Genomic DNA, 19,805 nt, shown 5'->3' with positions numbered 1-19,805 from the left:
ATAAGATAAAAATACATCATTGTTTTTTCCCTACGGCTGATGAGATTCAAATAGTGACTGCACAATTAGTTATGTTAACCTGCTTGAGAGACCTTGGCCAATGAATAACAGTTTTCAATTTCCAAAGTATCCTAGTCCAGAGCCAACAAGGAAACATTTTCATCTACTGTGAAACAGTGGTTCTGCAAGGACTTATTTGCCTCCTCACTTGGTCATCTCTCTTGAGCAAGAAACAGTAGATATGGATTCCTTGCTTGATATTTATATAAAATTTCATGCAGCTGTTCTGTCCAACATCTGAAAGTATCAGTTTCAAAGGATTTTCTTCAGAGAATATTAGGTATTGTTTGTAAATATAGTTGAAGACAACTCTGGCCATACTTTTATGGATGAGAGAGATTTGAGTCTGCTGATTAGTTACAATGACTAAGCAAGATTGTGCAATCATACATCATTCCCTTCATGCATCTTGCTACGTTAAGTCTAGATTAGTATATGACAATGGCTAGCCAATACACCCCAAAGACCGATCTGTTAGGTGTGGAAAACTACCACCTACAAGAGTGGACGGAACCACTCTGACAGTATACAGGGTACAATAGCAATAGCAGTCCTTTGTTAGTTACTATTTCTCTACTTACCATTCATCATCTCAGATAAGTCTTTTAGCTGAGATTTGTCAACCAACACAACTAAAGAAAAGTCCCCTTTCCATAGGTTTTGTTAGAAAATTTCGGTTTTGATAGATAGAAGCACTTGATGGTGTGAAAGAGAAACCTAAGAGTTGGAACAGTAATGTGTAAGAAAAGCATTTCATGCATGTTTATATATGACCACCACAGTCTGTAAACAACCAAAATTTACATAGAAAAGATCCTAGTTTTTAAAAAGGTACCTATGAGTAACGTCAAATTCTAACCAAGCTGATCTTGAGTTCAAATAAAGATGGGCTAGATGCAAGAATTCTCAAATACTTGGTGGTATTCGTTTTTTTCTCTGGTAACAGACGTTAGCTGCTAACTTATGCAGAATTACAGCCTTGACACACATAAGATGCAAATAGGCCTGAAGACCATCCATTTCCATGAATTTTTCTTTTGGATATTGATTATGCATAAATGAATACATGCTGCACGTCTACTTGGTCAGATTGAACCTAAGATAACACAGACAAACAAGTGGAAGTGTACTTCATCACAAGTGACCAACATGAAGTGCAAGTCACCAATGTCCCCATTTCAGATTTTGGTCTAGTTCGGTATCGTTTTGTGTGCAGCTACCTGAGTGCCCGAGTCCACAGTGAGTAACCAAGTTGTAGATAGAGTGGAGATTATAATGCTAAATCCTAATAAGTATTACATATGCAACAAGAGATCACAATGAGAAATCTAGAGATAATCTAAGCAGTTGTCATCCACAAAAAATAGGATTGTCAGTTTGGTAGATGAAAAGGAAGAAAAAGAAAAGATTAAAGAAGAGAAGAAAATCTTACAGCTGGCTCAGCAAAGCAAAGGTTCTTCATTATCACATAAAACAAGATTTTGACGTAGGAAGACCAGTGTCACCAATGTACAAGAGAATGAAGAACATACGTAAATAATGAAACGGAGGAAAGGGGATAGGCCATATCGCACCTCTCAGTCTCACTGAACATCTTGAGCCTTCATTCCTCAATACATATGGAATTTAATTCACCCATAAGTGTCTATCAATTTTGTTCCCCAAACAGATATAGCCAGTAAAATGATTCAGGACAGTGAGTCCAACTTAAGCTGTTCCAAGCCATCCAACTCATATCAAGCTCTAATCATAACAACTCTCTTATAAAATCCAAGTTAAGAGTGTCTCTTATAATAAGAAACAGACCCAGAAGAAGCACAAACATGATCCCAGATGACATGATGCGCTGCTCGACTTCTTGTGGAATCTTTCTTCCACCTCGAGCTGCCTCTATGAGCAACAAAGCCAAGGATCCACCATCTAAAGCTGGCAATGGAAGTAGGTTTATGACAGCAAGGTTAATATTAAGTAGTGCAGCAAACTGAAAAAGACCATCAGAGCTCGATCTTGCAACTTCCGCTCCAACAGCTATAATTGCAACAGGTCCTGAAACCTTGCTTGAGGATTGTGAAAAATTGAGAAATGTCTGTCTCAAACTGTCGACAACATTATAGGATAGACCCCAGAATTCCTTCCCAGCGTAGTTAATTGCCTCCAGAATGTTGTTTGCCTTTTTCTTCTCGATCTTAACATTTAGGGACAACTGAACTCCAATTCTGCCTGTTCTGTCTGGGCTCTCATCAGGGACCATGCTGATTTCCAACTTTTCATTCCCTCTCCCGATCCTAAGAGACACGTTTCTACGTGGATTTTCTTTTATGATATCAACCACCTGAGAGATAGCCTGTGGCCCCGTCTTGGGCAATACAACGCCGTTAACGCCGAGAATTATGTCTCCTGAAACCAATCCGGCCTGGGCAGCAGCAGATGGAGCTCGTACATCAGACACTAGAACCCCAGGAAAGGCCTCTTGAACGGGCAGTCCAACTGATACAACTTGAGTAAAAATAATCATATAAGCGAAAATAACATTGGCAACGACACCAGCTGAAATGACCAGAAAACGGTCCAAAATGGGTCTGTTTTTTAGCAAGTTTACATCGTCGACTGGTATCTCACTGTCTGGATCATTATCCGGGAAACCCACAAATCCGCCTAAAGGGAACGCTCTTATGGAGTACTCTACATTGTTTGCGTTGAACTTAGCTAAAACAGGACCAAAACCAACAGCGAATTTACTCACATGGATCCCTTGAAGTTGGGCAGCGAGGAAATGGCCCGTCTCATGAACTATGATGATGGCAGCGAGAATGGCAACAGCTTCTAGGACAGATTGAGGGCCATCCAAGTTCCCAAGTCCGAGCCCTGGAACTGCACGTAAGTTGAACGAATCCCTGCCAAAACTCCGGTGTGTTGTTCTTCTGTCTAAAGACTCGTGAAACAGATGATACTGAAGTGGAAAACGAATCGAGGACGAAGGGACGGAAGAGCCGAGAGGTTTGAAAGGAAGAGACTGTTTGGGCTTGCAAGAGACTTCACTGATGGGTATTCTTGAATTGATTATTTTGAGGAGGGAGAAGGAAGAATTTGGGGAAACGGAATTGAGATTAATCACCATTTTCTGTCAGATATGATGGTGAAGCGGTATGTTGGCGTGGGAAAGACTGTAAAGTACGGCTAGAAGGAGAAAAAGTTTGGATAATCCACATATTTTAGTCTATGGCGGGGAAAGTCTCAGCCTTCCGTTGTCTCTCTCACGTTCATCTTGAGGCGAAACTTTGAAAGCAGTTAAAGCCTCTTACCCAAAATATGTAGAAAAAAAAAACCAATGAGTGAAAATGAACGAACTATTTAATTCACGCTTGCTCCAACGTAGCCAAAGTAGTCAAAATAATCAAAGTAGTCAAAGTGCCATAGAAGGTTCACCAATCCGTTTCTCTCTCTAGACACTTTGCATCTCTCTATGGGACGCTCTCTGTTTCCCAACCCTTCTCTCTCGCCGCTGCTCAACCTCATTCTCGACCTCGACCTCGCTGCTGCCCCCTCCCTCTCGCTCGAACTCACCATCGCCCTCTCTATCAGTCGACCTCTCGCCGTTGCTCAGCCTCGCCCTCCCCTGCCGCCCTGATACTTTTTCTCACTTTGACTAGTGAGAAAAATCTTCTTTTATACTTCATATAGAATTTGTAGTCTGACCATGGTGGTGAAAGTTTTTCATGAGATCAAATTTTTAAATTTGTCATCTATATGAATACCTTTGGCAACAATATTTTGAATCTCATATACTTGATCGATCACTGGTTTTCCATCTTCCATCATGCCGGTGAAATAATTTTCTATACAAAACTTCAATTTAGACTTAGTTTCTTACCCGTTTAAAGTTTTCCATAAACTTCTTGTAGTTCTAACATCATAATATATGTCATATAACTTGTTGTTAAAAGCATTGACATCGCATCACACAATCTCATTTGTGTATTTAGCTCATGATCTCTCTGGTTTATGGTCTTCAAAGTTACTTACAAGAGATTCATTAGTATCACATAAAACAACTCTAAGGTTATTAACCAATTTTTTTTAAAAAAAAATGGAAAAATTAGAATTCATAGCACTAAAATAACACTTAATAAACCCAAATAATAAATGTCTAACATGTGTTCATACCCAATCTTATATAAAATAATATATGGGTGCTTCATTATATCTCACCTATAGGACCTATTAGTGGACTTTGAAACTAAAAATGAATTCAATTTCACCAGGCAAAACGTGTTAGTGTGCCTTTTTTTGGTCGGGTAGAAAATTAATTACCTAAGTATTTCACTTTCACTTGTCACACTCTCACCTTTCTCTCTCTCATCCTGCTTCTCTCGATCTGTTCCCTCTCTGTTCATATTTTCCATTGGGGGGGGGGGTTAGTCCACAATGAAGTGGAATGAATTCCCCCCACATTACCTAGTTCATAAAAAAACTGATGTTAGTGTAAAAAGACTTGAATTGAAGTGAGATTACACCATTTCATCTGCTCAGACAAAAATGGAGGAAAGTTGATTCCTACCTTTTTTGCGATTCATCAACTTTCCACGGGCGACCGAGTTGCTTCTTCCCCCCCGAAAGGAAAAATTTCTTCTCATTCGCTATTCTCCTCTTCCTCTCCCTCGGCCTTCGTCTCCCAACGATTTTTTTTGCCCCATCTTCTTCCTCTCGTATTCGCTCTCTCTGCTTTCTCTGCTTGCTCTCGTCATCTCTCATTTTCGCTCTCAGTTTTCTCTCATCATCGTTTGATTTTTTTTTTCCGCCCCATCTTCTTCTCATCTACACATCTCCTCTTTGTTTCTCTCTCGGCCTCACTCTTCCTTCTCCCTCTCTCGTCTCCCTCTCGGCCTCCTTCTCTTCTCACTCTCGGCCTCCCTCTCCCTTCTCGTTCTCGCTCTTCTCTTTCCTCCTCCCCCGATTTCCTTCAATTTAACCTATTCCGATTTCAATATCCTTCGATCTTCTTCGATATTCGACAGTTAGGCGTCGATTTATTCAATTGGGCTTAGATTTCCCCATTCGGTGGTGGTTTTCTCCAAATTTCAGAAGGTAAGCCGAAACCCTAATTTTTTTTCAACTAATTTAGTGTTGTATTTGATTTAATTTTAATATCTGTGTGTAATTTATCTTGATTGTAGCTTAATTGTGGGATTTAGGGTTAGGGTTTATGGGATTTAGGGTTCAATTTCGTCTTGATAGAGTTTAATTTCGGGATTAGAGTTAGGGTTTGGGACTTTTAGGGTTTTAAGGTCTAGGGTTTAGTCTTTAGGTCTGGAATTAGGGTTCATGTTTTTTTAAAAAAAAACATAGGGTTCTTGGTTTTTGTGGTGATAGTGTTTTAAGTTCTTAGGGTTTAGTGTTTGGGGCTTTTAGGGGTTTTAAAGTCTAGGGTTTATGGTTTGGGGATTTTAGGGGTTTTAGGGTTTGGGACTTTTAGGGGTTTTAAGGACTAGCGTTTAAGGTTTGGGGCTAGGGGTTTTAAGGACTAGGGTTTAGGGTTTATTTTAATTTGTAGGCTTCTCGGATAGAGTATAGGATTTAGGGGGTTTAGTCCAATTCAAACAAGGATGATGATATACGGTTCGTAGTGCCTGCGAAGTCATATGGGGCTCTACCAAGGGTGTTCGATGAATTTGAACTTGATGATTTAGTTTTTGCATTGTTCTAGTAATCTACAATGAAATTAGTTCGATTAATTTTGAAATGTTTTAGAATGCTGTTGAATATGTTTGAAGTGCTATGGAATGTTTTTGCCATATGGTGAGGAGATTTTGGAGTTATAAATATCCACCACATGGTCTAATTCAAACAAGGCTGAGTCGCCTACACGAGCGTCCATTAGCCAACGAAACCCGACCCCCATCAATGACGATGTACAGTTCTTAGTGACTGTGAAGTCATATGGGGCTCTACTAGGGGTGTTCGGTGAATTTGGACTTGATGAGTTAGTTTTTGCATTATTCTAGTAATCTACAATGAAATTAGTTCGATTAATTTTGAAATATTATAGAATATTTTTGAATATGTTTGAAGTACTATGGAATGTTTTTGCCATGTGATGAGGAGATTTTAGAGTTATAAATATTTACCACATGGTCCAATTCAAACAAGGTTGAGTTGCCTACACGGGCGTCCATTAGCCAACAAAACCTGACCCCTATCAATGACGATGTACGGTTCGTAGTAACTGCGAAGTCATATGGGGCTCTACCAAGGGTGTTCGGTGAATTTGGACTTCATGAGTTTGTTTTTGCATTGTTCTAGTCATATGCAATGAAATTAGTTCGATTAATTTTGAAATGTTTTCGAATGTTGTTGAATATGTTTGAAGTGCTATGGAATGCTTTTGCCATGTGGTGAAGAGATTTTGGTGTTATAAATATCCACCACATGGTATTTTGTTATTTGTTGGTTGTGTTTCTGTGTGTCCTTAGTTACTACAACGAGTAATGGTTGTCTGATAAAAAAAAATTCCATGAGGACCATCTCGGATTTAGATTATAAATGGCTGGAAGAAACAACAAAATCCTCGATCATATGACATTAGGACATTCGATGATGACAACAAAATGTTCGATCTCTTGGTTGAGCAAGTCAATATGGGGAACAGGATGCCCAATGGGGTTTGGAAGCGTGAAGTATTTTTGGACTGTGTCAATAGGTTCAATGAAGACACAACTAATAAAAAAACTGTTGAGTAGCTCAAGAATCGAACAAGATCATGGAAGACAACTTATCAAGCAGTAACGAGCTGTCTCAACACTAGTGGGTTCGGTTGGGATGCAACCACATATCGAGTTACTGCATGTTATTTTGTATGACAAGACTATATCAAGGTCAGTAAATTATGATTGACTATAAAACATTTTGTTTTTCGCATTACTATAACTCTATTCCAAGTCGTCTAAATGATGTTTTATCCTTGTAGGCGCATAAGAAGCTGAAAAGTATAGACAACAAGGCTGCCCTCTTTATGACAAATTGGTTTTGGTAGTAGGAAACTCAATAGCCATGGGGAGAGCAAGTCAAAATGATAAAGACATGTGCAATGATGTCTAACATGAGGAAGAAAATTCACGCTTGGACATGCTCGAGGATGTCGATTTAGGTAGAGATACTCCTTCGCCATTTTTTACAAAAAATGAGTCAGCACCTGATCAGTCTCCAAGTACTAACCTGTCAACTTCAAGTCGTCGTAGAAAGAGACCGCAAATGGCCACCGATGATAGTATTATGTTCGTTGATACTATGACAAGAATTTCCACCCTATTGCAATCTTTACAACCTAAAGATGATAAAATCGGAATTGGTATGAAGCCCTCACAGAAATCACGGACCTGTCGGTAGAGATGAAGTTTTGCGCTCCTCTATTGTTAGATACACCAATGAAGAAGGACATGTTTACGAAGCTGCCAGTGGAAGAACGATTTAATTAGCTTAAATACTGTGCTGGTGAAATGTAGTCAATAGTTTTAAGTACATTATGTATTTTGGGACGATTGTTTTGAAGTTTAATTATGTTTTTTTAATTATGACTTTATAAGACATATCATTGATAGATTATAAATGTTATTATGGTTAAGATTTGGGTTTTCATGATTGTTGTGTTCTTATTGTGTGGATGAATATTGTGGGTGTGTGATTGGAGATGGTTTTATATAGGTGTGATTGAAGATAAGGGTATGTTTTTGCGTTTATGACATTTAGGAAGAAACATGAATTATTGTTGTAGTCATCATTGTGGTTGTGGTGATTGTATTTGCAGGTTTCCATGGAAGACAACAATAGGAATGCAATAATGATTTTATTGACATGTCTTATATACATGATGGGAAAATACTATCTCAACCATAGGTATAGACGTGCACTACGTCCTCGTGGGATTGGTGGTCCGATTAGCAAGTGAAAATTTGGATGAAGATAGCGATGATAGCGATGATCTTGGGGATGAAGGCAACTTATCAACAACAATGCGGAGGTGTCATGCATTAGAATCCACTAGAGCTGTACAATTTCGTGATGTCATAGCAACTAGCATGTGGAGTGATTATTAGTTGTTGTACTTTATTGTATTTGAACATGTATGTTGTCGTTCGAATGTACTAAACTAGTAAGATGATGATGTTAAACGCACAAACTCGTTGATAAAAATAATTTACGTTAATTATATTCATTTTTGTTATTTTATACTTTTTTTCACGTGTTTACAATTTATTCTAGTCACACGTAATTAGTATATTAATTTATAATAAATTGTAATAATTAATTGGTTTAATTATCCAATTGCTATAATTAATTAAACAAATGGTTTTACATTTTGTGTTAATATTTTATTAATTATTAATACGTAAAAACAATTAATTGGTTTAATTATCCATATAATTTAACCATTAGTTTTTCATTTTGTGTGAATATATTATTAATTAATAATATTTAAAATATATATTATGTTATTGATAAATGAATATATTTATTTATTTATTATGTATTAAAATAGTGAGTTTTAATTTTAAACTATATGTTATGTTATTAAAAAATAATTTCTTTTTTATTATATTCACTTATGTTATTTTTAACTTTTTTATTAATTTTAAATAATTTATTCTAGTCACACATAATTAATATATTAATTTATAATAAGTTGTAATCATTAATTGGTTAAATTATCCAATTGCTATAATTAATTAAACCATTAGGTTTATTTATTATATTCTCTTATGTTATTTTAAGTTTTTAATTAATTTTGTCTAATTTATTCTAGTCACATGTAATTATTGTTTTATTTTATAATAAACTATAATCATTAAGTAATATAATATAATTTTTCATTAATTAGGATATTAATATATTGTGGACTACACGTTAAATCACTTATAAGTATAGTAACCACGTTTATTTTGGTTAATTATATGTTTAGGTATATATTCTATTTAGTATATTATAAAAGGTTACTATTTCTTTTTTTTATATTATACTTTTCATTTGGGGGCACTAACACTGGAATTTGTTTTTTAGCCACTTGAACTCGTCTACAGTAACACCCAAAGATGAGATGAAGTTGAATCAATTCATTTTACTTCAATTCAATTTTTTACTTCAATTCAAGTTCATTGTGAACTAACCCTTATATACACTAATATAAAAAAATAATTTACTTTTATTTTTAATTTCACTTTCATCGCTTCCTGCACTTTCAAATATATTAGTGTATATTTAAACTTATAAACCTCGAAGACCTCGGAGTCCCTTTCATTTTAAACAAATTCCTAACACGAACGAGCCGATAGGAGGGAAAGGGGATGGAAATGGAGAGCCGAGACAAGCTCCGGGTGGTTTTGGGCATTGCATGCCTAGCTGCTGCAGCCGCTGCGATCACTTATTATGGAACGAGGAAAAGAAGATCAAAACATGGACAGACTAGAGTTAGCTGTTACTTGCAGGCGGAAAACAAGCCACAGAAGAGTTTCAAACGCGTTCTGGCCGATAATTCCTATGGACCCTTCAAGCACTTCGGGAGAGATGGGAGAGTTAAAGGTACCTCTTCGTTTTTTTGCCTCATACTCTTATTAGATTGGAAAGTTTGTAGTTTAATCTGTCGAGTTCATTCAGTGTCACCGAGACAATGATGGCTCATAAAATTCATTTGTTTATAGTAGAGTTCATTCAGTGCTGCCCCATCATCTTTCTTTTCTTTTTCCCCACTTTCAGTTAGTAGTCATCGTATATCCATGGTTACGCTCTTCTGTAGCTGTTTAGTAATGCCTCCTGCATCACTAATTTGTCGTGAGCTTCTATTTTAATTAGTTCCTATACTTTGGTCAGAGGATTCTGAAGAGCTACATCCATATGAGAAGGAAATCACATTTTTGCTGGAAAATCCGCCCACACCACCCAGTTACGGTGGCGTTAACAGCCAGTTGAATATTGGTAGCTCTTATGTTTGGGTGACTACACGCTCACAGTTAGAGGAACTTGCGCTACTTTTAGCTAAAGAACAAGTCTTTGCCGTGGATACGGAACAACATAGTCTGCGTTCGTTCCTGGGTTTTACAGCTCTGATGCAGGTATGTTTTAACCCCAATGTGCGTGGCATTTTTCGTTAGGTGCTTCCTTCCAGTTAATAATGTAGTTTATATACGTATTTGCATCTAACAGATATCCACTCAGAAGGAAGATTATCTGTTGGATACTATCGCTCTTCATGATGACATGGACATTCTCCGCCCTGTTTTTGCAGATCCTTCCATTTGTAAGGTAGTGTAGCTTATTTGATATACCACATGGCTTGTAATAATGTCAACCCTTTCTTGCTAAAAAAAAGCCAAAATACGTGTCTAAATATTTTTTTGTTGCAACCTCACTTTCCACTTTGAGTTCAATTTTAACTATTGTTTCAGATTTATAATAAAGAGATTGGTGTGTCTATCTTGATCCTTTGTCCTTTTTACCTTTTTAGCATGAAAAGCTTGTTATTGAAAGATTTATTATTTGATTCTTCCCTTGCTATTATGATCTTTTATTCTTATTTTTTATCTCTAGAGAAAAATGAACATTGAGCTCAGTAGCATCAACTTTACAGTTTAAGTAACTGACAAGTGGTTCTTGGTGTAGGTCTTTCACGGAGCTGATAATGATGTTCTATGGCTTCAAAGAGACTTCCATATCTATGTTATAAATTTGTTTGACACTGCAAAAGTGAGTATATACTGCAAGTGCTATAAGTATAATATAAAAAAAGGGGATACAGGCAGAAAATTATTTGTCAATAGCTTTACAGCATCTTAAATCATGGTATATGCCATAAACTTTACTCTACCCAGTTATATGAACTATGGAAAACAAAGATATGGAGAACATATGGTCAGGAAAATGGAAATGATTGATCTTGTAGATGAGAATGTAAACATTGAGAGTATGTCCTATTGACGTAGTTTATGTTTTGACTCATTATAAGATTCCTCTGGTTTCTTATCCTTGTTTCAAGAGTGTGTTTACATGCCTTTATGTTTGAATCATTGTTTCAAGAAAACTGCTATAACACATGAGAAAATAGGCATATTTCTTTTTCTAGACCAGTACTTCTGGGGACCTTGTGCCAATTGTAACTCGTCCCTTGTTCTAAATTGCAGATTGATGGAGTACAATTGCTTGACTTTTTTTTTTTTTTTTTTTTTTTGAGGGACCAATTGCTTGACTCATTTAAAGAATTATCCCTTGTTCTAAATTGCAGATTGATAGACTCCAATTGCTTTACTCATTTGAAGAATTATAGCAATATACTTATGGAAGCTTTTCTTTTCTTATGAACTTTGAAGTCAGAGAGAGTCATTTCAAAAACAGTCAGAGAGAGAAAAAAACTGAAAAGTGTAAAATACCATGTCCAAATGTTTTGGCTTTTTGATTTTGATTATAAGTCAAAGGGAAATCTATAAGAGATGTCGATAATAATTGACTTCTTGAAATAGCATCTGTCCGTCACTCTTTGTTCTTCTCTTGATTTTAGATGCCTTGGAAATTTTAATTTGTTACTCAACTTTTCTATGATGTGGATGACATGATATTTGTTGACTTTATCTTTTCCAGGCCTGTGATGTGCTGTCCAAACCTTACAGATCATTGGCCTATCTGCTTGAGGCCTATTGTGGAAAGACTGCCAACAAAATGCTGCAGGTTCTGCATCTTGCTTGTTGTAATGATGTTGCCTGATTACCCCACTGCACCTTGCCCTCTCTAACTGCTTCTGAAGAGCATTTTTCCGTGAAGTTTTCAAAATGTGGTTCAGGTTCTTGCAAAGTGTATCTGTGAACTTACAAAATTGGGCAACTTGTGCAGACCTCCCAGGGAGCCCTAGTGTCTGCACAACAAAACTACTTGTACTTGGACTTAAAAGAAATCTTGAAAAGAAAAAAGGTCTTGAAAGCATCACTAACGCACCAATGTATGGGCCTCATCATGGATACCTCAAAGGTCAAACTTGGAAGTTTGTCTTAGTATCAAAGCCAGTCCATCATTTAAGGCGATCACTATAGTTGGTAGTTCAAATTCACCTATTAAAAAAATCTAGTCACATGAAAATTCTCATTAAAGTAAAAGTGACAATTGCACCATACTCCAGTTTTTTGTACTCTGATTTAGTTAGTGGCTGCTTCAACTCAGCTACACCTGGGTTTGGTAGAGTCTTCTAATAATGCTACATCGAAAAATAAAGGCAATATCTTTAAGAAATGGCTTATGTATAAGAATCAAGCCTACCATATAAAGAGATGGCCATAGCTTTTATTTCCTTTTTCTTTTTTTTAATGAGGAATAAATTTTATTGCTAGCTTCTTGATGGCATTTATTTATTCTTTATGAATTGGTGCAAAGCTTTTATTAATGAGAGATGTAAAGCCAACCTAGTACAACTTAGGGTACAACATAAGATACAGGCACTATATAGCCTCCTCTAGAGGTCAAGAGAGGTCTTCGAACAAAGGGGTGCTTTGCTGACTCCAGATTTGGCAAGCTTGTCTGCAATTGAGTTGGCAGATTTGAAAATTTTGCTCCAGGCAATGTGCCATTCAGCAGATAGATCTGATATCTCATCAAAATCTTCCTAATAGCTCAGGGAGCTGGAATATTTTGCTTACCCTAGCCGATGGTGAGTGCAGAGTCATCCTTTAATCCTTGTTGATGGCATTTATTTAAAAGCAGTTAAGACAGAAAAGATCTGGCAAAAGATAAAGTCCATTGATTGGATACAAAAGTTGTCCTTTTGTAAATAGGTGGCATGGCAGAATAATGGAAGCCTTCGATTACTGGGACCATTTTATGCCCTTGGATGGACACATATGGTGATGAGGTGCTAGATATCCTCTCACTTGCTTCTTGTACTACATCTGTGGAGTAATCTACAAATCCATATTTCATATGCATTATAGGTATCTTTGAACTGGGGTAATTTCATTAAATAAATGAATGAATATTACTATCAAGGGAGAGGACAAGCCTCAGCCTGAGGAAGAAAGAGAAAATGAAGCCCCAACAACTACAGAACTTGGAGATATACCAAGGGAATCTGACATGCAATTTGCCTCAGGATATGTTACCATAGTGCTTGATGATTATAGCTGACTGCTTCTTTCATGAAGGACATATCTTAGCCGCCATGCAGGAGGGGAAAGCTTTCAAAACCAGTTGATCTCAATGGATGAGTCGCCTTCAACTATCACTAGATCTAAGTAACACTGAGAGTGTAGCTAATTTCGGGTAATAATGCCAACAGTTCTGCTTTGGCTGAAGAACAGTGGCCAACAGGCCCAGAGAACACCAGTTTAATCCACCATAATGATCTTGGATTGTCCCTTCAATCCCTTCAGGCCTAGAGTTGCCTTGAGAACTTCCCTCAAAGTTTGAGTTTGAGCCAGTTTTCTGATGGAGCCGTGGAGGTTTTGAGCCTGAAATTTCCTGGTCACAATAGTTTGTGAACAAGAGCAAATTTCTTTAACGAAGCTGATGAAAGGGGAAGCAGCTCAAATGTGTGAGCTTAGGAAAAAGTAGAATGAATAACTATTCAGTAACGACCCCACTGGCTTCTGCAAGTAATTGAATGTTTGAGCATTTCACTCCTTCCATTAGAAAGCATCCAAAGTTCTTTGCCCAATTTCGGGAATGGGGCAGAGTGGTGCTGTTCAATGAGGTTTGCAACTGAGCTGGGAAAACAATTGATAATGAAATTTGTGAAGAATTGCCCCCAAATTTTTGCCTGAAAGCACAATGAATTAACATATGGTCTGTGGTCTCCTCAACAGTTTTATAGAACGTGCTTAGATTGTCAACTATCTGCTGGCTTCTCTTACTTGGCTCATTGCACGCCGAATCTTATGGTAAGCTGTTGTCCAACATAAGTGTTTGACCTTTGCTGGACCTCTTAGCTTCCAAGCATAACAAGTTTTGATGTGATCATTTCTAGGGGGATTTCGGCTGAGCTGGGTGAAGAACGATGCTGCGGTTTAGAGCCTTGAAAACTCCAAATTGCAATATCTGGCCCATGGTGGTTTATTTAAATCCCCTCAATGGGTTGGAGCAGGGTTAATAGCTCCTCAGTTTCATTGTTTCTTAGAGATCTTCTGAGGTTAAGGTTTCATGCCCAGTCTGAGACTTGAATAATATAGGTGTCCCTCACAGAGATTTACCGATTCATAGCTAGGTGGACGACTCTCAGGTATAGGGGTACAGAAAGGTTTTCATATGCATTGTACATGTAGTGAACAATCTATGTAATTTCTGTGAGTCCAAGGAAGAAAAGGTGGACATATAATGGTGAATTTCCCTTCTCCTTCTCTGTGCGGGGAGCTATATTCGGCAAGTTTGGGATCCCACTTTCCATGCCAGCAACATACCTGGAGTTCTTCTCCCGAAGCTATGTAATGAACCTCCCTAATTCTGGTCTTGTACTCTGGATGTTGGCCATGGTTGCTTTCCTTCGGCCCTGTGGAAAGAGAGAAACAAGAGACATTTGAGAAGAAGTCTAGCTCCTTTGGTAATGTAGTTGAAACTTGCATACATTGCACAGTAGCTTGGGCTAACACATATGGTCTGCCACCATTTCCTAGCTTCATCATCTGCAACCAGTAGAAGATAATTTCTACCTTCACAGTACCTTCTCCATCCCCACCCTAAACCTGGTTTCACTCTTTGGAAATCAGCCATGGCTGCTATTCCATGGTGCCTGTGGAATCAACACCTTAGGTGGTGTAATTGAAGCTTGCCTACACCGGACATTAGCTTGGGCTATCCCTTTATTTGGTGAATGAAAGGGAGCTCTTCTCCTTGGAGGAGACTCATGTCTTTGATGGAATACTGGATAAATGTTCCCAAATCAGTGTACAATGGCAGCATATGTTATGATTTGCCAATTGTATCTTGGATTCTCTAGCTAAGAATGAAGCATTCAGGATCACCCTTCTAGTTGGAAATTCTTTTCCTATTCCTTCTGAGGCTTGTGGGATTCCTCTCCTGCCATTTTGTAATCATTTACTCTCTTAAGTAATAAAAGCTCTAGAATTTCAACTTCTTCTTCAAAAAAAGTCATTATATGTAATTTTTTTAATTCTTGACCAATCAATAGCAATATATCTTCTAAAATTTGTTATTTTGAACATTTTGTGTCAAGAGTATTAAGATCCTTGTGACATACTTGTCAGTGTTTTTACTTTTTGTGATTTGATAAAGACAGAGGATGTAGTCAAATTGCAGTGTTTTAGTTATAACAACTTCAAGCTGAGTCCTTCACTGTCTTTTTAGCATATCTGAAGAAGTGCCAAACAACCATAAGCTGTGGAGATTGTACAGAACTATTCTTCTAATTTTTTACCAAACTAGAGCATTTAGTCTTCTATGATTTGTTCATCTGGACAACGCATCTAGAAATGTAAGAATTTGATGAACTTGTTGATTTTTGTTGCTTTCTTTCATTGAAGAATGACAGAAGATCTTGTCAAAAGTGGTGGGGACTCTAGTATGCCCATTGGGCCCCAGTGGACCCACCAATTATGTTAAAAAAAAAATTATTTCATCTTTCCTGATTTTAATGGATTTGATTAGATAATGATCTTATCTATTTTGAATTTTGAATTTCAATTCTAATTTTAGTTTATCTTTTCTGAATTTATTAGATTTGATCAGATAATGATCTTATCGATTTTAAATTTAAAATTTCAATTTTAGTTATTTATAGGCTGTGACAAGATGTTGAATTCAGCTTTGATAATGGATTTTTGAAATCCCCCTGTTTCTGGTCTCTCCCTCTCTCTCCCTCTCTCCCTCTCTCCCTCTCTCCTTCCCATTTCTTCTTCTTCTTCCCCTTCTTCTTTCTTCTCTATTCCTCTTCTTCTAAATTATTCTTCTCAATTCTCCTATTTCTCGTTCCCAATTCTTCTTTCTCTCTATTTCCGTCCTTTCTCTTAACCAATATCTGATACGACAATTAAAATTCGCTCTTCATCACATATTTGTCCCGCATCAAACTCACGTTGAATAGAAATACTGGAGTAGTGGATTAGGCTGATCCCTAACTCCTTTTATCGATAACTTAAGTGATTACAATGTAAAACGGCCATCATGCCCCTATTCTAAATAACTCAATTACAGCCATCAAACAGTAATAAGAAAATGGAAAAATTACATTGGTGAACTTTCACCTTTAGTTAAATTATCAAAATACCCCTGAGCTTTAACATAGAGCTTGCCTCTTTTGTTTTTAGCATTCTCCTTGTCATTAAAGCTTTTACCATTAAAAAAGATCTTGACCAATCAAATCAATAGCAGTTGTCTTCTCTAATTGGTTCGCTTGAACAGTATTTATTTATTTTATTTTTGATAAATATTGAACAGTATTTATTGAAATGTCCACGTGATGGGCCTGGGATTGTTCCCAGTTTTTATTGCTTTTTGATAGGAGGGAAGGAAAATTTTAATTGAAATTGCTGATCCATAAATCTTGGAGACCTTTTTCAGCATCAAGCAATTCCTTGGGTGTTTTTAACTTAGATAACATACACCCATATCTCAAACTCTTTTTCATCCTTAGTTTTTAATGCAGTGGTGTACTAGTTTTACTTTCTCCTATAATTACAGCTGGAAGACTGGAGACAGCGTCCTTTATCTGCTGAGATGATCGAGTACGCTTGTGGTGATGCTCATTATCTTATATACATAGCCGATTGTTTGGTTAAAGAACTGAAAACAAAGAGCACTGGTATGTTATTTTATACAAATATGTGCATCTATTCCACACACATACTCTTCTCACCTCCAGAGCATTTGTACTTTAAATTTTATTTGTGAATCAGAAAATTCAAGCTTTCCTGGAGACAAATGCAATTTCCTACTTGAGGCTTGTCGTCGCTCAAATGCTATTTCTTTACAACTTTATATGAAAGACACCGAGTTTTGTCTTGGAGATTCTGTTGCATCATCTATAGTCTCACGTTACTTATCCAACTGTGAAAAAGACACCTCCTCTCCAACTTCAGATATCTTTGTAAAGCGTCTTTTCCTTTTAGTTTTTTCTATTAGATGCTATCGCCATCTTTTGATAGCTAATTTCTTTATTTTTTATCTGTACATGTCAGGAGCAAGTGAGAAAGCTCTGCACTTGGAGAGATCTAATGGTCAGTTATGGCACCCTTAGATAATTCTTATTCTCTTAAAGTCAGTCTTGGTTTATTAATGGGAGATAAGACTCACAGCTAGAATCAACTGTAAAGCTAACTTACAAGTGATGATTTTCTTTAGGCTCGTGCACATGATGAAAGCTTGAGATATGTACTATCAGAGCCAGCAATTGTGGCTCTTGCAACTAGAGTTCCAAAGAGTCCTCAAGAAATATATGATATCATCGTAGAAGCAGATTCAAATTCAGATCCAGCAAACATAGGTTTTCCTTCCCAGTCATCTCCATCTCTTGTTGTTTGCAGCCATTTGGCAGATTTATGCTGTCTCTTTGAAGAAGACATGGACAACTCAATTGATCTTTTTGAAAGAATTCTACAGAAACATCTTGGACCTAGTGGGACTTGTCCTCTATCTATTTATAATTATGCTATCTTATCAAGGTATAATTCAAAAGTAGTGAATATGCCACTCAAACAAAATGGAGGAAAACCAACCAAGAGAGTTGACCGAAAGGCTTCGCGTAAGTTGTTTGTCCAAAAGTTCTCATGCAAAGCTCCAGTTTATCATAATTGTCGCATTTATGCAAGTGATGGCCGCTTGCTTTGTTATTGTGATCGAAGAAAACTTGAGTGGTTAGTGGTATAGTTTTATTCTAGTATCCTCATTTGAGTTTTCTTTGTTTATTTCTGTATTTATGTTTTGTATCACATATTCCAGGTACCTCCGTCGAGATTTAGCAAAGCTGGTTGATGATGATTCACCAGCTATAATGCTTCTTTTTGAACCAAAAGGTCGTCCTGAAGATGAAGATAATGATTTTTACATTCAGAGCAAGAAAAATATGTGTGTTGGGTGCGGTGAGAGAAACCACTATCTACGTTACAGAATAGTGCCCTCATGCTACAGATTGCACTTTCCTGAGCATTTGAAAAGCCACAGATCTCATGATATTGTATTAGTCTGCGTGGATTGTCATGAAATTGCTCATGCTGCTGCAGAGAAGTACAAGAGACATGTAGCCAAAGAGTTTGATATCCCACTTTTTGTTAGTAAAGTGGCTGATTCGGGGCAGAACCAAGTAACTGGAGAAACTTCTAGGCTCATGGGAAAGCTTGCAGAAGCTGGAGTCTCTCCCTTACAATTACGAACAGCAGCAGTGGCTCTTTTACGCCATGGAATGAGAATGCCTCAAAATCGCCGAGAGGAGCTGACTGAGGTGAGCAAATTGCTGTTGTCTTTTCTGTGATGTCCAAGTCAATTATTATTCACTCTTTCTATTGGCTTGTTGATTCATGTCACTCAGGTTGTAAGGGCATACTTTGGAAGGAGAGATATTTCAGATGAGGATCTGGAAAGAGCTTTGCTTGGTGGTATGAGTCCTCAAGAAAGAAGGCGGCTGGAGAAGAAAAGAGGATTATCTCTTAAAAACAGCATGGGAGCAGCTACTGTAACGGAGTCTACTGAATCAGACAGGAAAGCATCTGAGGGAAATCTTCCTGGGAGCACAGCCTATGATGTTAGACATACCTCTTCTGTTTCTGACATGAAGGTTGCATCAATGAATGGGCATTCTATTACCAGTGATTTGGTTGAAGATGTTGATAAATCATTATCACCCAAGAAAGAAAGTGTTGGGGCTCTGAATACCAGCAATGGTGATAGTTGCAACAGTAGAAAGCCATCAGATAATTCCCTTGAACGTTCTTCTGAATGCAACAGTAAGTTGTCGTTGTTAGGACACGGGCCACATGGAAAGCAAGTGGTTGAACGAATACTAAAAGAATATGGGGAGGAGGGCATTCGCCAATTCTGCCAAAGGTGGAGGCAAGTCTTTGTGGAAGCCATCAATCCTCGTTTCCTACCTGCTGGTTGGGATATTAAACACAGGTGCCTTTCATGCCTGCTAAGCATACTTTTAGTTTTTCGCATTTCCCCGTGTAGACTAAACTGGTCTCTGCATTGCATTTTAGCTACTGAATGATGTTCTCTTTTTTTCAAAGGATTTGATAGTGGGATCTTCTTTTTACTAGTGGCCGGCGGGATTTTGGGGATTACAGCGTATACAATCCATCCAAAAAATCAATCGTTCAGGGTGAGGAACTACATTGAGTCAGTAACCTTTAGCATTAGAAGGGCATCCATCCAAAAACTGTAAACCCTTGATGCAGCATAAACTATGATCTGTATGTGTTTTTTCTTCCTCAAAAGCATTTTCTAGTCATTCATTCAGTTTTGTATTGATGGTTTACATACCAACCCTAACATGAGTACATGATGCCTTTTCGTTTCCCTCTACAAAGGCTTCCAAATTGAGTGCAGTGATATTAAAGCATGAAAGAAAGAGCTGGGCAAGACTACCAAACTGTTGAAAGCCAGAGATAATAAGATTCTGGAGAGCTGAAGTGAAAACTAGAAATCAATGTTACGGAAGATTTAGTGACTTACGTTGGATAATCTGAAAAGCCTGACTTGTTTCTTAAGAGCGTGTGCAGTTTTTTGGACTTCATTAATCATCCTTCAATGAATCAACCTTATTTCTCATGTAATTGACT

At 37.3% G+C, this 19,805-nt stretch overlaps 2 protein-coding genes across 4 annotated transcripts; one reads left to right on the top strand and one right to left on the bottom strand.

Moving 5' to 3' along the window:
• Positions 1-1,437: 1,437 nt before the first annotated feature.
• Positions 1,438-3,534, bottom strand: LOC137942552 (probable membrane metalloprotease ARASP2, chloroplastic). Its single transcript, XM_068788250.1, has one exon. The coding sequence runs from the start codon at positions 3,176-3,178 to the stop codon at positions 1,808-1,810; it is 1,371 nt and encodes a 456-aa protein (XP_068644351.1). The 5' UTR covers positions 3,179-3,534; the 3' UTR covers positions 1,438-1,807.
• Positions 3,535-9,361: 5,827 nt separating this feature from the next.
• LOC137942550 (protein RRP6-like 3) lies at positions 9,362-19,712 on the top strand. 3 transcript variants are annotated; one of them, XM_068788248.1, is made up of 12 exons: positions 9,362-9,630; positions 9,919-10,160; positions 10,252-10,350; positions 10,708-10,791; positions 11,680-11,766; positions 16,714-16,834; positions 16,929-17,119; positions 17,214-17,249; positions 17,374-17,885; positions 17,971-18,469; positions 18,557-19,140; positions 19,284-19,712. In XM_068788248.1, exons 1-12 carry the CDS (start codon positions 9,396-9,398, stop codon positions 19,360-19,362), a joined length of 2,769 nt encoding a protein of 922 aa, XP_068644349.1. In that variant the 5' UTR covers positions 9,362-9,395; the 3' UTR covers positions 19,363-19,712. The 3 variants fall into 3 exon arrangements, with proteins under 3 accessions (XP_068644349.1, XP_068644348.1, XP_068644350.1); XM_068788247.1 differs by having other exon boundaries at positions 17,211-17,249; XM_068788249.1 differs by having other exon boundaries at positions 17,211-17,249; positions 19,254-19,366.
• The last annotated feature ends 93 nt before the right edge of the window (positions 19,713-19,805 follow it).

The sequence above is a fragment of the Aristolochia californica genome, unplaced genomic scaffold (genome assembly GCF_029961685.1).
Source record: "Aristolochia californica isolate CCGP_79_NKW_82.1479 unplaced genomic scaffold, dmAriCali1.0.hap1 SCAF_10, whole genome shotgun sequence".
NCBI lineage: Eukaryota > Viridiplantae > Streptophyta > Magnoliopsida > Piperales > Aristolochiaceae > Aristolochia > Aristolochia californica.
The sequence above is the reverse complement of the archived record's forward strand: the minus strand, read 5'-3'. Positions and strand labels throughout refer to the sequence as shown.